The 14179-nt window shown below is 41.6% G+C and overlaps 1 protein-coding gene across 1 annotated transcript in view; it reads right to left on the bottom strand.

The window, feature by feature from the left end:
* LOC308296951 (sorbin and SH3 domain-containing protein 1-like) overlaps positions 1–14179 on the bottom strand; it is a 74085-nt gene that overhangs the window by 50805 nt on the left and 9101 nt on the right. The window contains 2 exon segments of the mRNA XM_080740309.1: positions 314–400; positions 1034–1076. Coding sequence (XP_080596435.1) covers positions 314–347 — 34 coding nt within the window. The 5' untranslated portion in view covers positions 348–400; positions 1034–1076.

Genomic DNA, 14179 nt, shown 5'->3' with positions numbered 1-14179 from the left:
AGCTTGTTTAAAGTGACTTGCAGGTTAACATAATGAGTTTTAAAGCATCCTTCTAAGCTCCCCTGGGTATGTATAAGGTGTCGCACAGTAGAGTGTTGAATGATAGATGAGGCAGAGGTGTGTGTGCGTGCAATCGCACGTGTGTGTGTGTGTGTGTGTGTGTGTGTGTGTGTGTGTGTGTGTGTGTGTGTACGTACAGTACAGTGCGTGTATGTGTGTGTGTGTGTGTGTGTGTGTGTGTGTGTGTGTGTGTGTGTGTGTGTGTGTGTGTGTGTGTGTGTGTGTGTGTGTGTGTGTGTGTGTGACAACTCACCTGCAGCAGGAATGAGGTCAGGGGAGCCTTTCATGGTTCTCAGAGGTGTGATCCTGACAGTGCTGACCGAGCGAGGACGAGGTGAGACTATGACAAGACATAAAACAACAGATTGTGTAAAAGTACGTCTTAAAGGGCACGTTACTTACAGTCTCTCACAAGTGCAACATACAGTATAATGTCATGTCACATCAATATTTTATGAAATAAAACCTAAAACTAAAGTTTTTGTACAGGGACTTTTTGTTTCTTTGAACGGGAGTAGGAAGATAAATGACAGAGTTGATACTGACAGTCTGTACCATTGATAATATAAAGTGGAGTGCTCTGTTTCTGTTCCCAGTGAGTCACAATAGAACAATAGAACAATATCAACAGGATCGATGTGTGTGTGTGAATGTGACTCAGACCGTTTATTGATCACCCACCCTGACCCATATCAGAGCAAGTACTACAGTAGTATGATTTGGAGGCAATAATATATATAAATCATTTTGATGAGTTCAAACCACAATTACCCTGTGTGTATTGATATTGTACAGAATAGTTTTACAATTCATATTATATTATCATATTCATCTTATTCATTCACAATATCTTCATGGAACACCCAGATACTGCAGTAGATTACTAGAGTACTTACTGTACAGAGAGACAATTCACTGGATTACTCACACAGAGATAATTTACTAGAGAGTTGCAGTCAGAGTGATTACTTACTTGATGCTCGACCCGGCCTTACACTGCCCTCTTCTGGAGAGCCCTGTAATAACAAGACAAAACAATTCTCAACAAATTCCCATAATGTTTCAAATGAATGTTTGTGTTTGAGCTGTAGGTGGTTTGTGCAGTATTACACTCTAGCTTTATTAATCTTTATTATTTTAATCCTCAAGGTTATTTTATAATCAGGGATTATGAAACGGCATAGAAAGTATTTTCTTATTATTTTCCAGACCATTTATCCGACAGATCTCCTTGACTTATAGCCTGTAGTAGTCCTTGACTTATAGCCTGTAGTAGTCAGGACAACAAAGTGTGGTGTGTAGGTCGCTATATGCTGGGCTCTGGCATGCTTTCATCGACTCTAGTGCTGCTGTTAGTGATGCATAAAATAGCCGCAATCGGGGAGCACATACTACAGCTAATGAAAATGTAGAGGCACACCTATGGCTGTGTTACAGGCTGAAATGAGATATAGTGAAGCCAGACAGCCAGGGAGGCTGTGAACTTATCATCATTAGTTACAAATCTAGTTCAGAACTAGAGCTGTCAAAATTATTGCATTATCACAATTACGTGGCATTACATTAGCAATTAATTGGGATAATCACAATTATTTTTGCCCAATCACCTGAAAATTAGCTATCATATCGCATTGCAACACGTTGTGAGCTTGTAGATCGGCTATCTTTTAAAGAATAAAAGTATTAAATGCATGGGCCGAATGCATTTTTTTAGTTTAGCTTAATAATCAATCGATAGATTGTGTTCAGGCTTTGACCGATGGAACCAACAACGTATAATTTATGTTGCTAATATGGGCCCCACAGAAAATAACTTATACATTTGAAATTGAATGGTGTTCCCCTTTAACTACAAGCAGGGAGGAGGGAGAGAGAGAGGGGGAGAGAGAGAGAGAGAGAGAGAGAGAGAGAGAGAGAGAGAGAGAGAGAGAGAGAGAGAGAGAGTGCACAGGCATTATGTTAATTGGAGCTGCATCAGTGGAGCACGCAGGAACAACACCAAGGCCACCAGGGAAGTAACAGAGAAACACTTCCCAACAGCCTGCGAAGCCTCTCATTGTACACAGCCAGCAGCTCTGATTTAGGAGACATCCCCATTTATATGCTTATTGAGCTAAGACACAAACACACACAAAGACACTCAGACACTCACTCATGCATGCATGCAAGTACGGTACAAACACATGTTCTGTACACACTCACCCACATGCACATACGCCCGCGTCCATGTGCAAAGCAAGCGCATCTTCACACACCACACACGCACGCACGCACGCACGCACACACACTATGATAAAGGACAGCTTCAAGTTGCATACTGTATTAAAGGTTAACTAAGTAACTTTGAGCCTCCATTTTAAATATATATATTTATTCATTTATATTTTTTGCGATGTTTTCCCTTCAGAAAGACCACTGTTTATGTTGACATTCCACTGTTTATGTTAACATTCATTCCTGGCAGGGACTTCTCCGTCTGTGGGTGGAGGGGGAGCTCGGGCTGAGCGCTTAATTGATCCCTATGAACTTCAAAGGGGTTGTGCACTGAGTTGATTGATAGATGTGTCAAACTCGTTCTGTGCTCATTAGTGCACTAATGAGCAGAATAATAGCATGCTATCGCTAATCAATGTTATCACAGCAATCACTTTGATACTTGTCAGAGAGGTATCTTAACATCTTTGTAGTTGGCATATCTGGTTTTCATCTGTAAAATGAAGAACCACAGTGTACTTATTTACTGCTTTTCTTAATGCACATTCCCAATTGACGTGCAAAATTCATGCGTACACCTTCGCAAGACACACAAGAGCAGCGGACAGATGAAGGCTTTGCCTCGTAGACACTGACTGCAGACACACAGTACTGTACAGTGACAACAAACGCAGCCCCGTGCATGCATGCAGCTCCAGAGCAGCAGGCAGAGACAGCATTAAGGGGATGTACCGTCTCCTGAAATAGGTCTAAATGGATGGAAGGAAAAATGGAGAGATTCCAGACAAGCCCCGTGGGTGCAAACAGACCTTTGAAACATCTTCCATTACTGGAGCGGTACTGTCACAGAGAGCTCTGTGCCGAGACCCGGGATGTTTATTTCCTAATAAAACAGACAAGGATCCCTGACCCCCTGCATCCCAGAGAGACAACACATCCATAACGTCATCCACCGCTAATCCTCTCAACTATTTTCTATCTGCTCTTTCCAAACTCTATTAAAGAGTGCTCAGGATGATCTCAACTGTCACATTCCACAAGTCTTACTGTACTTCTTAACCATGCACACGCACGTCGCACGCACACACACAAACCACAACAGTGGAACTGGAATGTATACACGAAGATACAAAGAAGAAGAAGAAGAAGAAGAAGAATGAGGTGATATTTGCTCTTCTTGTGACACAAGATATTATAAATCATGAACACCGGACAGCTACCAGCATGCACCATGTTGCATAAACACCCAAGAGACAGAGATCACCCCGGGCCTTTTTAGGAAGAGATGCCCTACAGTTATGAACAGAACAGGACAAAGAACATCAGAGAGAGAGAGAGAGCAGGGATGTGCTGGCCATTGGGAAAAGCGGGACAACTCCCGAACGGCCGGTTCATTCCCGGCCGGTCCAGGCCGGCCATTAGGAAAAAGATTATAATAAAATGTCTGCCTTCTTTCCATTTTGGGGGCTGGGCGGCCAACAAAGTAAATAGTCACTGTCGGGCAGAAACCTTGTATCTCCAAGTTTCAAATTTGTAATTTTTTTCTCAAAGCAAAGCCCTGCTTCATCATACAAGGCTGTCGCACAAAAGTAGTGAAAACAGCCTATCTACAAGCACACAACGCCTTGTGTGCTTGTAGATCTGCTGTAGTTTAGTAGTCTAGTTTAAATCATTTTTAAAATGGTTTTGGACAGATCTCTCTCTATAGCGCTATAGAGAGAGATCTCTCTCTATAGCGCGCAATGAGGGCCTCTACAACTCTTTTTCCCGGGCTGAATCAGGGGCCCAGCACGTCCCTGAGAGAGAGAGAGAGAGAGAGAGAGAGAGAGAGAGAGAGAGAGAGAGAGAGAGATAATGGGAAAGAATGATAGAGGGGGAGATGAGAGCAGTGCAGGAGCACTGGGGTGGCCAGGCCAAGATAAACATGGGGATAAGATAAGGGCATTATCAACTGGAACTGCTTTCCTAAAGTCGTATGTACCTACTGTACTGTAACTGCACATTCCGTCCTTGCAATCCGCTACACGTAAAAGTTTCACAAAGAGAGGTCAGTGCCAAACAGACATGTTATTGTGCTAAACTGGAGAAGATCCAAACTTGACAGGGTTATATCAAAAGCTCACTTTCTCTCTGTTTGCACTGGGACAGGAACACACGTTTTCTGACGACATGGCAGTGACAGGTAGGCTACAGTGTAGGTTAGTGTAAGCAGCTGGTAGCCTTTTATCAGACCATGCGAGCTCCATCACTGGTACCAGACACTACTACAGAACCAATACCAGCGCTTGTACATTTTCTTTTTAAAATCAACACACTGCTGTATTAAATCTTATTTTAGAACATAGAAGTGAAAGAGCAATTCAGAAATGTTCATTTCCAATAATATTAAAAATAGCAGAGCTCACAACGTGTCGACACACTTTGAGCTTTAGTAGATTGTCTATTTTCACTACATATTCAATAGGGCTTACAGTAAGTGATTAGACATTTTAAAGGTAGTGGAGTGGAAGTCATGATGAGCTTGCAAAAAGAAAAGAAAAGAGAGAAACACTCAAAAAATGTACTTAAAACGTTAGTTCAGCTATTTTTTACATAAAGCTGTGTGAAATACTTGCCATTAAAATAGTGGTTACAAATGTATTAATTCATTACCAGAGTCCCTTGGTCAGAGTTCTGGTCAGTTTTAGATGAATATATAGTAGTTCCGGTGATTTGGCAGGGGCTCAAAGCCCAATCATTAAAAAAAGATGAATCCACAAAACTAGCGTCATTTGTATTGTTGACCTATTTCTACCAAATAGACCAACTTTCGTTCAACTTTGACCCCTCTGTCACATGGTACTGTTTTTTTGTGTCCAGTATCACTACGCCGCTGCAACATATTTCCCCAAAACAAGGTGCTTTGCAGTCAGCTGATCAGAACGAAACCTTGCTCTATATGTTAGAAATAGGCCAACAATACAAATGACGCTAGTTTTGTGGATTAATCTATTTTCAATGATTGGGCTACTACTAAAGCCCGTATCATAGTCGGGTCCGCGGTGGAAGGCTTTACACCGCGGTGTAGTCTTTTCGAGTCTTTTTGAGTCATGAAACTACAACGTTACATCATTCCTCACAGTGGAGAGCTTTCCACCGTGAGTCCCAACACATCTCTCTGTTTTTACTATCAGACAGACAGGCTCTACACCCCGTTCACTGATTGGTCAATCTAGACTAGTCAGTCATGGTGAATAAGACTCCACCGTGGCGTACTATGATGGCCTGCACTTATTTTCTGACTTGAGGTGGAAAGCTTTCCACCTCAAATTTGCGGTGTCCACCGTACACTCTGATACGGCCTTTAATATTCATCTAAAACTGACCAGAACTCTGACCACGGGACTCTGGTAATCAATTAATACATCTGTAACCACTATTTTAATGGCATGTATTTCACACAGCTTTATGTCAAAAATAGCTGAACTAACACTTTAAGTACTCAAGTACTCCACCACTGTTAAGTCAGGAAGAAAATAAAAGCTGGAAACACAGCCAACAGGAAGACCATGTGGCAGACGTACTCTCACTCCATAAATGTGATGATCTTAACAACTTAAACGCCCATATGGTCGAACAGAGTCCCCCCGGGCTCTACTCTATCAAACATATAATTTTCCAAACTCACTCACGCTCTAACGCTCACGCTTATCTTGCTGGGGGGAGGGCAGGGGGAGTAAGGAATCCATGCAAACAATAGAGTAGTTATTCCTGTGTAATTATTAGACACATTTCCAGGCAATAACAACCGCTGAAATAACCCTCTGCTCTGCATCAATGAAGTCTCATCCTAGAGGCTGTTACACATGTGATAAACTCATGTCTAAACAATTTGCAGCGATTAAGCTTAAGCGATTAAAATCATGAAAAGTCAACACTTGTGCCTAAGATGCTAAATACCAGACGATATTTAGTCAGTCTCATCTCACAATATCGATATAGAATCAATATTATTGTATTGCCCAGTCCTACTAGAACAAGGGTCTTCAACAAGGTGTCCGGGACCCCTAAGGGGTCCTCAGAGTTACTACAGGGGGGTCCTCCAAATCTTTGTGTGATAGAAACTTTTCTCTCCTTTTTTATATTAACCACTTGAATCCTAGCGTCCATATCCTGGGAACTTTAGCCAAAAATAGCCGATCTACAAGCTCACATTGTGAGCTTGTAGATTGTTTATTTTCGGCAAAGACGTCTGGCGTAGAGGGGAAAAAGAGCAGACTAAGTACAGAGTGAAAGGTCAAGTTAAGTATTGACGGTTCAAGTGGTTAAATAGCCTATGTATCTGAAAACACAAATTGACATGATCCAAAATAAACAATAACGATAATTGTGCTGTCAAACAATGAAACTATATGGAATATATATGAAAAAAGTTGTGGGGGTCATCTCTCTCTCAACTAAGGGGTCCTTGGCCTGAAAAAGTTGAAGACCCCTGTACTACTGTAGAAGCTTCACATGTGATAAACTCAGTCCAACATTTTGCGACATGGAGCATCGCTAGCTCAGGAGTATTTTACACAATATGACATGCCAATTGTGTGGATACCCTTTTGATGACTCAACAGAGAAGACATCCACAATGAAACACGGCAGCAGTACAATATTCTGGAGTAAAATAGACAAACCAACAATGAATGTCCCCCAAAATGGCCCAGCAGAGCTGTGGACATTCCTTACCTACCAGATGCTGGGCACAGTCCGCACGCACGGTGAGTGGTTGGATAGGAAGCCCAGTCAGTCAACAAATCAGTCCATGTATGTCCAGTCCAATACACACTCTGTTAGAGCTCTCTCTTCAAAGACCCCAGAGACAGTCCTGTCTGGGAGGGCTGGTCTACTGTAGCTTCTGGCCCCTCACTGCTTTACGTGCCTAGGTTTGACCTTGAGCCTCACTCCACGGGGGGTGTGTTTGTTTAAAACAAAAGGCGTGTCCAGATGGAGCTGTCACCACATGCCACCTGGGAATGTGCCACCCACTCAGCAACTGTGGACCCACTTATGAAAACATTCATAAGTGGCACGGCACTGGCAAGGCCGGCCTATCACAGAGAGGCTGGGTGAGGATATAAGCTACTGGACGATCCATAAGTTAACCACTTGAACCTTATATATACTTCGTTAGTACGTCAAACTGCCAAAATAGCCGAGCTACAAGCTCATGTCACATCGCTTTTCTATGATCTGCAAAAATTGCTCGCACCTGAACTTTTCTCTTTACTTTTTGGATCTTCTGAAGAAGAAATAAATAATAATAATAATAACAGAATACTAGGTTGAGGTACCATATGCTGAACTACCCGTACAATGCCTTTGGAGTGGGAGGGGTCTCTGCGCGGTTGTTGAAAGGTTGCCTTAGAACTGAGCCATGTTCACACAAAAGAGGTCTCATCACACACTCTCTGGTGTGCTGTGGACAGAGAGATGGGGCCGTTACGTAACGCCGCTTGACGTTTGCTTTGTCGACAAATGGCAGAGAATAGAGGAGCTCTCCAGTGCTCAGCGTGGACCGAGTCCACCAAACAGCTCCAAACATGGCCTGGAAGGGCTGCTCCGGAGCTGCGGCTTATCCCCCTAATTGAGAAGACCCCCCCTCCCCCTCTCATAAACAGCCTGCTCCATGCTGGACAGCAGGCTGGGATTCTACACATTCCTCTCAACACAGCTATTTGAGGGTTCTTACTTTTAAACAAATGCCACATAAAAGGAGATGTGTATGTAACTTTAACGTTACGATCATAATTGCCCTCCATAGGCAGGGGTGACCAGACGTTCCTGCTTGGCTTGGATTGTCCCAATTTCAAGCTGGGTGTACTACTGAGTCCCGACAAATGTCCCAGTTTTCAACACTCCCGACCAAATTGCCCTGGTTTTCACCGCAGTTAAAATAATGACACTTGTTTATAGTGTTCTGTTTTGTTGAAAGGTGCCGTCATCAGGTGTGTGCTAATGTAAGTGCTTAAATAATTGCCCCACATCCTGATGAAGACACTAGGCAAGAAATTGAAAAAAATAAGTGAAAATAGATAATCTACTAGCTCACACTGCGTCACGATGCAATGTGATGGGAATGTGTACATATTATTATATTATTATTATTAGATATTTTTGCTATTTTCTAAATTGACTTTAAAGGGATATTTCACTTTCAAAATTGTTTTGGTAATTTGATCGTCTAATCAGGCTTTTATGAACACCCTGTACAGATTTAAATTTGCCTCTTTCAGAATTTTGATATTTGATGTAAATGTTATCAGGGCCTCCCTCTCCAGGGCCCCTCCCCATACACACCTATTGTACTGTAACTTCAAACTCCATTTTAACCATAATATGATCATTAAAAACACCCATTATTTTTTCTGGGGAATCATAATACCCTTCTAATACGGGAGCTGGCCGTGTTTTAACTTTTTTATTTATTTTTAATAATTCTTTGGGAATATGGAAACAATTCAATACAATAACAATTATAAAAAGTAAATGAAAAAGGTTATCAAAAAAAAAAACATGGCCAGCTCACGTATTAGGAGGGTATTATGAGTCACCAGAAAAAATAATGGGTGTTTTTGATTTGGGAGGGGCCCTGGACAGGAAGGGCTTTAAATTATACTTTGTTGCATGATCAACGATGGTGTCCCTTAACAAATGGACACACATAAAGCATCATTCAGAATTCTAACCCTGCTAATATCATTGTATCCTCTGCAAAGTCTCTGGGATATACCGAACAAGATGGGATTATTTTCGTGGAGGTTAAAAACAGGGGTGCCTATCAAGTTGGCTAATGAAATAGTTGTGCCTTTGGAAGGGCTAGCTGGCTGCTGCATGCTAGCATGTCCATGAGAAAGCCTGACAGTTATTGGACGTGGTGACAGAGCACTTCGTTGGCACATGTGAGGTAGTGGGCATGCAGGGCATTGGTTCAGCCCATGGGCAAGCGGTCTCATGGACATTGATGGAGAGCCAGAGGCTGCGCAATAAGAATGTCACTAAGCTGACAGTTTACCAAGGGGTGATACTTCTGCCGAGCAGGGCATCTTGGCTGCTCTCCAAGAACCAAAACACATAAACAGAGAACACGAGAACAGTCTGAACATAAGAAAGCACATAGGCCAAGAGAGGGGTAAAATGCGACACAATTTGAATTTGATAATATTCCATTGATTATATTTATATATAGCTTTGTCTTGATTGCGACCGTAGGTTGCAGTTTACTATTATAACCGGCAGATCCTGTCCGTCAGTCAGTCAGTCAGTCAGTCAGTCAGTCAGTCAGTCAGTCCGTAAAGCCTCAATGTCTATAGCTGACCTCTTCTGACATCACATTGTTGACTCAATGACCAAGACAGCAATCATATATGGATGTCCCTGATGTCATCAATATTAAGCCCATATTTGGCAATGCCCATATATGGACGCTCCATATGGCCAAGACGAAATTCATTCATTCGTCAAACCCTGGATATCCATACATGGAGCCCATAACTGGGAATTCCCATACAATAGATCCCTTTTATGCCCATCAATATTAAGCTCAAGCCCATATATGGGAATGTATATGGGCATATGGGGTATATGGACATATTGTGTCAGTCTAACCAGTGTGGTTGCCGCGACACGAGTCACACTTGCAAATTAATTCCGTCCTTTTATGCCCATATATGGAGATCCCTGTCCCAATGTCATCAATATTACAATATTAAGCGCATATCTGGGAATGCCCATTTGGCAATGCCCATATTTGGCAATGCCCATATTTGGCAATGTCCATATATGGATGCTCTATACATGGCCAGAATTAATTTGTAAATCAAGACTGCTGACCATCATCACCTGGATCTTCATATATGAAGATCACGACACTGACCTCGTCAAACCCTCGTATACATGCCAAAGCACCCATGTGCGCGACCTCGCCCTTAGGGCGTCTTACTGGTATAGGTGTCTGAATTTTTTCATTTTTCATTAAAGTATCAGTGCAAGTTGTTAAATCATGAGCCCAGGCCATCACCAGTTTCACACTAAAATCCCTGTTATACTTGAGTTGTGCACCAGTGTCACATACCAAAAACAGCAGATCTACAAGAACGCGTAGCACAACACAGTGTAAGCTTGTAGATCTGCTATTTTCAGTGCATGACAGTGCACAACCAAGTATAAAATAATGGCATCATATTCAACAACATGTTTCATGCACCTGCAATGAATCTGCAGCTTTTGAGCACAAGCACTCCTTGTTTATAAAATGCATAAATAGAGTTTTGTTTACTTGTTTAGCAGCAACCCCTGCCTTTGCGTCATTAAATCCCCTTGGAGACAAATAACATTTTATTGAATCTTGTCTTGTTTTTTATGATCTATTTTGGGTATTTTAAGCTTCATTTCAGATAGGTCAATGAAGAGTGAGGAAACTAAGGGCAGTGAGGGGAGAGAGTGTGGGTGAGCCAAGAGTAGAATTCAAACACAGATCCTCATGCTTAAAAGGACCATATAGTTTCCTCCTAAACCGTTACTTTTCAGGAAATGGTATAAAGAACCTGTGTTTCAATAGATCCAATGTAGTTGTTATGTATTCATCACAAGCTAATGTTAATACTTTTCATCTGTTGAGTTAAAAACTCAACAGACAGACGTAACCACTTTCAACCTGGTGTGCCTACTTTGGGTATTGGTCATTATAGGCAGAAAGAAAGAAAGAAAGAAAGAAAGAAAGAAAGAAAGAAAGAAAGAAAGATTTAGATTTGTTTGTTTGTTAATTGAAATATGTATAAAGTGCAATAAATACAATTTTAATTAGGCCTATATATATTTTAAAAATCTTTTGAAATACAGTACATAAAAAATTTAAATGCATGAAAAGAAAATGGGATTTTTACTCGAGTCGTGACCCATAAAAATTGGTCTGTGACCCACAAATGGGTGGTTCTCAACCTATTATGGTTCAGGGCCCACTTGAAAATCTTGAAAGTGTTCACACAGTATGCATATATTACTAACATTATTATGTTCCTTTTTTCAATATTTTTCGATAAGGAAACTCATTTTTCAAAGTTTTAAAGAAAAGAATACTGGCATGACTTTTCATTATTATGTTTTTTATATCAATGTTATATTATCAATCAAATGTTTACTTTGACAATTAGTTGGCGGCCCACTTGCAATACCCTCGCAGCCCACCAGTGGTCCCACTGCTCTACCAAATAGTACGAGTCTGTTATTCTATTTGGGAAATATGAAATAAGGGAAAGGGCACCTCAATTAATGTCATCAAGCGATAACGAGCTCAGCTGTGCGCTACAGATTCCTCTGGGCTTAGATAATAGGGCACCCCCTCACATGGGAGCTATGCTGACAATTCAAATCATTGTCTGAGAGCGTGTTGAAAGTGTTTCCTCATTCGAGGGGGGGATGTTTTGACTCAAACGTGCCATGGAAGCTCTGAGAGTGTTCCCTGATATAGCCCTCTGAGTGGTTATGCGACACAGGACTTCTTGATTGTTTAATCATAGGATATGGCTGCTAAATGTGCATATACTGGACACACCAGTGCTGCGATAATCCAGACATCTCAAGTGCTTTGAAGGTATCCTCGTGTGAAATGAGCGTAGCGGAGGACTCCACACATACCTCCTTCCTCTGTCTATTTCAAGAACGCAAGCTCTGGTCTGGCTTATATCCCCCATCACAGCCTGACACAAGCAGCAGCGGCAGTTCTGTCACTAACTACATGAATTCATATTAGGCTAGAAAGACTTTTTTTTAAATTAATACTTTATTATCCTACATATAAACAAAGGAAACCTCTGTCTGTCAGTCAAACAGTCACACTCTCTGTTCCGCAAGGTTCTCCTCAGTAGAGATGGAGCTTGAAACCTGAGACCATTACAAATTTATTGAGACCCGGTATCAATAGAAGGTATGCATATGACATCATCGTACCCGGAGGTTATGCGGGAACGCCTACTGAGTGGCGAAAAACGTCAGTAGGAGCCATGAGGAATCACAAGGAGTGAGGAGGAGTTTCCCAACGAGTGCTAGAGTGGCATACGATGGCTTGAGTGGCGCTGAGTGGCATATGATGCATCATGCTTCCCTCTATAAGCTTTGGGCTTGTCAAGCCTGTTATCGAGCATAGCGTGTCGCAGGACTCGAACCTGCGACACGCTGTCAGGCATCAGAGCCTATGGTATGCGCCTGGACCGCAATAGCAGTGGGCGCGCATGACGGCATGTTAGAAAAATCAAGAAAAGAGGCCACTCCGGCACAAACCTGCCGGGTCTAAAAGTGTATTGATACCTGCCAACCACCAAAATTACGCTATTAAAGTGACGGTACACTACACACAATAACCAGTTAACAGTTTCTTCAATAAAGTAAAACGATCAATTGCCTTCTGTCTGTTGGAAAAGTACTGTATTTGAAGGCCCTAGTAAAATGTAGTGAGATATTTTGGTTAAAAAATATAAAGTTTCTGTTTATAAAGAGCTTAAGGATGTCCATAATTACAACACCAGAGGCAGTGCCACAGATCACTTTCAACCCAGAGTAAAAACCAACAAAGGGTCAAACTCTTTTTTCTGCTATACCACCAAAATGTGGAAAGCCTTACCGAAGGTCATAAAGGAGTGTGGATCACTAGCATCCTTTAAAATTGCCCTGAAAAATCACTTACAGGCAGCAGCCGTTCGCAACTGGTAAAAAACGAACCTAGCCCAACCCTACCCTCCCCTGCCCCTTCTTTGTATATACTGTTTGTTTAGACTTACTGTTTTCTTTTTGTTTTTCTTTACATATCTACTGCATAGTACTGTGTTCTATTTGTCTGTCATTCAATGTTATATGAGATACTTCAATGGTTTCCAGTGGAAATAAGCTTAGTCTTTTCATGGATCTCCTTTTAGTAGACCTTGTACCAGTGAACTGTACCGTCATGAAACTGTACCTTTTCCTATGCAAACTTCTAATAAAGTCTTCAATCAATCAATGGAGATTTTATAGAAATTATTACAGTACTATTCATAATATAATTGCCATTTAACACTTGGTTGTTTTATGATAGGCAATTATTATTATTATTATTTTGTCATCTTCATTTAATTTTAGATGGTGGCCAAGTCACAAACTCAGTCACTCACAACTGGCCAATAAAAAAAAGATACCAGTTCTGTTCAGAATTTGTCATCTCACGTCTTTCCACAAAATGTTAGAAAACGCTCAATAGTGAGCTCGATAAAAGCCCGGCTCAATAAGTAGGATCTCAAGGTGCTCATTATCAATAAGAATTGACGAGCTTCATCCCTACTCCTCAGTGGGTCAGCAATTGATCTGAACTTGCACACAGGCATTGACCATTAGCATGCAGACCGTGAGGAAGCCTGTTTTTCACTTTCCCAACATTTAAGGTGTTTATAGGAGTTTTAGGGTAAACGCAGGAGATTCAGCATTCGGGCTATGGGATGTGTTATCATGGTTACAGCACCACAGGCTATGGGATCTCTAGCTGGCTACTGCACACTAAAAACTCATGGGTCATTTCTTGACCCAAATCATGGGTCATTTGTGTTAGGTCAAATTTCGGGGTCATTTCTCAGAGCCACAACCCTTCCTTGAGTTATTGGGATATTATTTTGACCCAATTCCAGGGTTGTTCGAGTTAGGTAATATTTATCTGGGGGTGACCCGTTTTTGGGGTTAGTGGTAACCCATATACTTGGGTCAGTGGTCTAGCTTTGGGCCAATCAGGGGACAGGCACCATGAACCTGTTTGCAAAGCATGCTGGGAAAAGCATTTGTCTAGGTTTCCAGAGACATTTTCTAAGCTGTTGGGAGCTAAAAATGCTAAATATGGCATATCCATGTGTCTGTCTCG

Source organism: Nannobrachium achirus (assembly GCF_963921795.1).
Source record: "Nannobrachium achirus genome assembly, chromosome: 13".
NCBI classification, from domain to species: domain Eukaryota; kingdom Metazoa; phylum Chordata; class Actinopteri; order Myctophiformes; family Myctophidae; genus Nannobrachium; species Nannobrachium achirus.
Note: the sequence above shows the minus strand (reverse complement) of the source record. Positions and strands in the feature narration are given on the sequence as shown.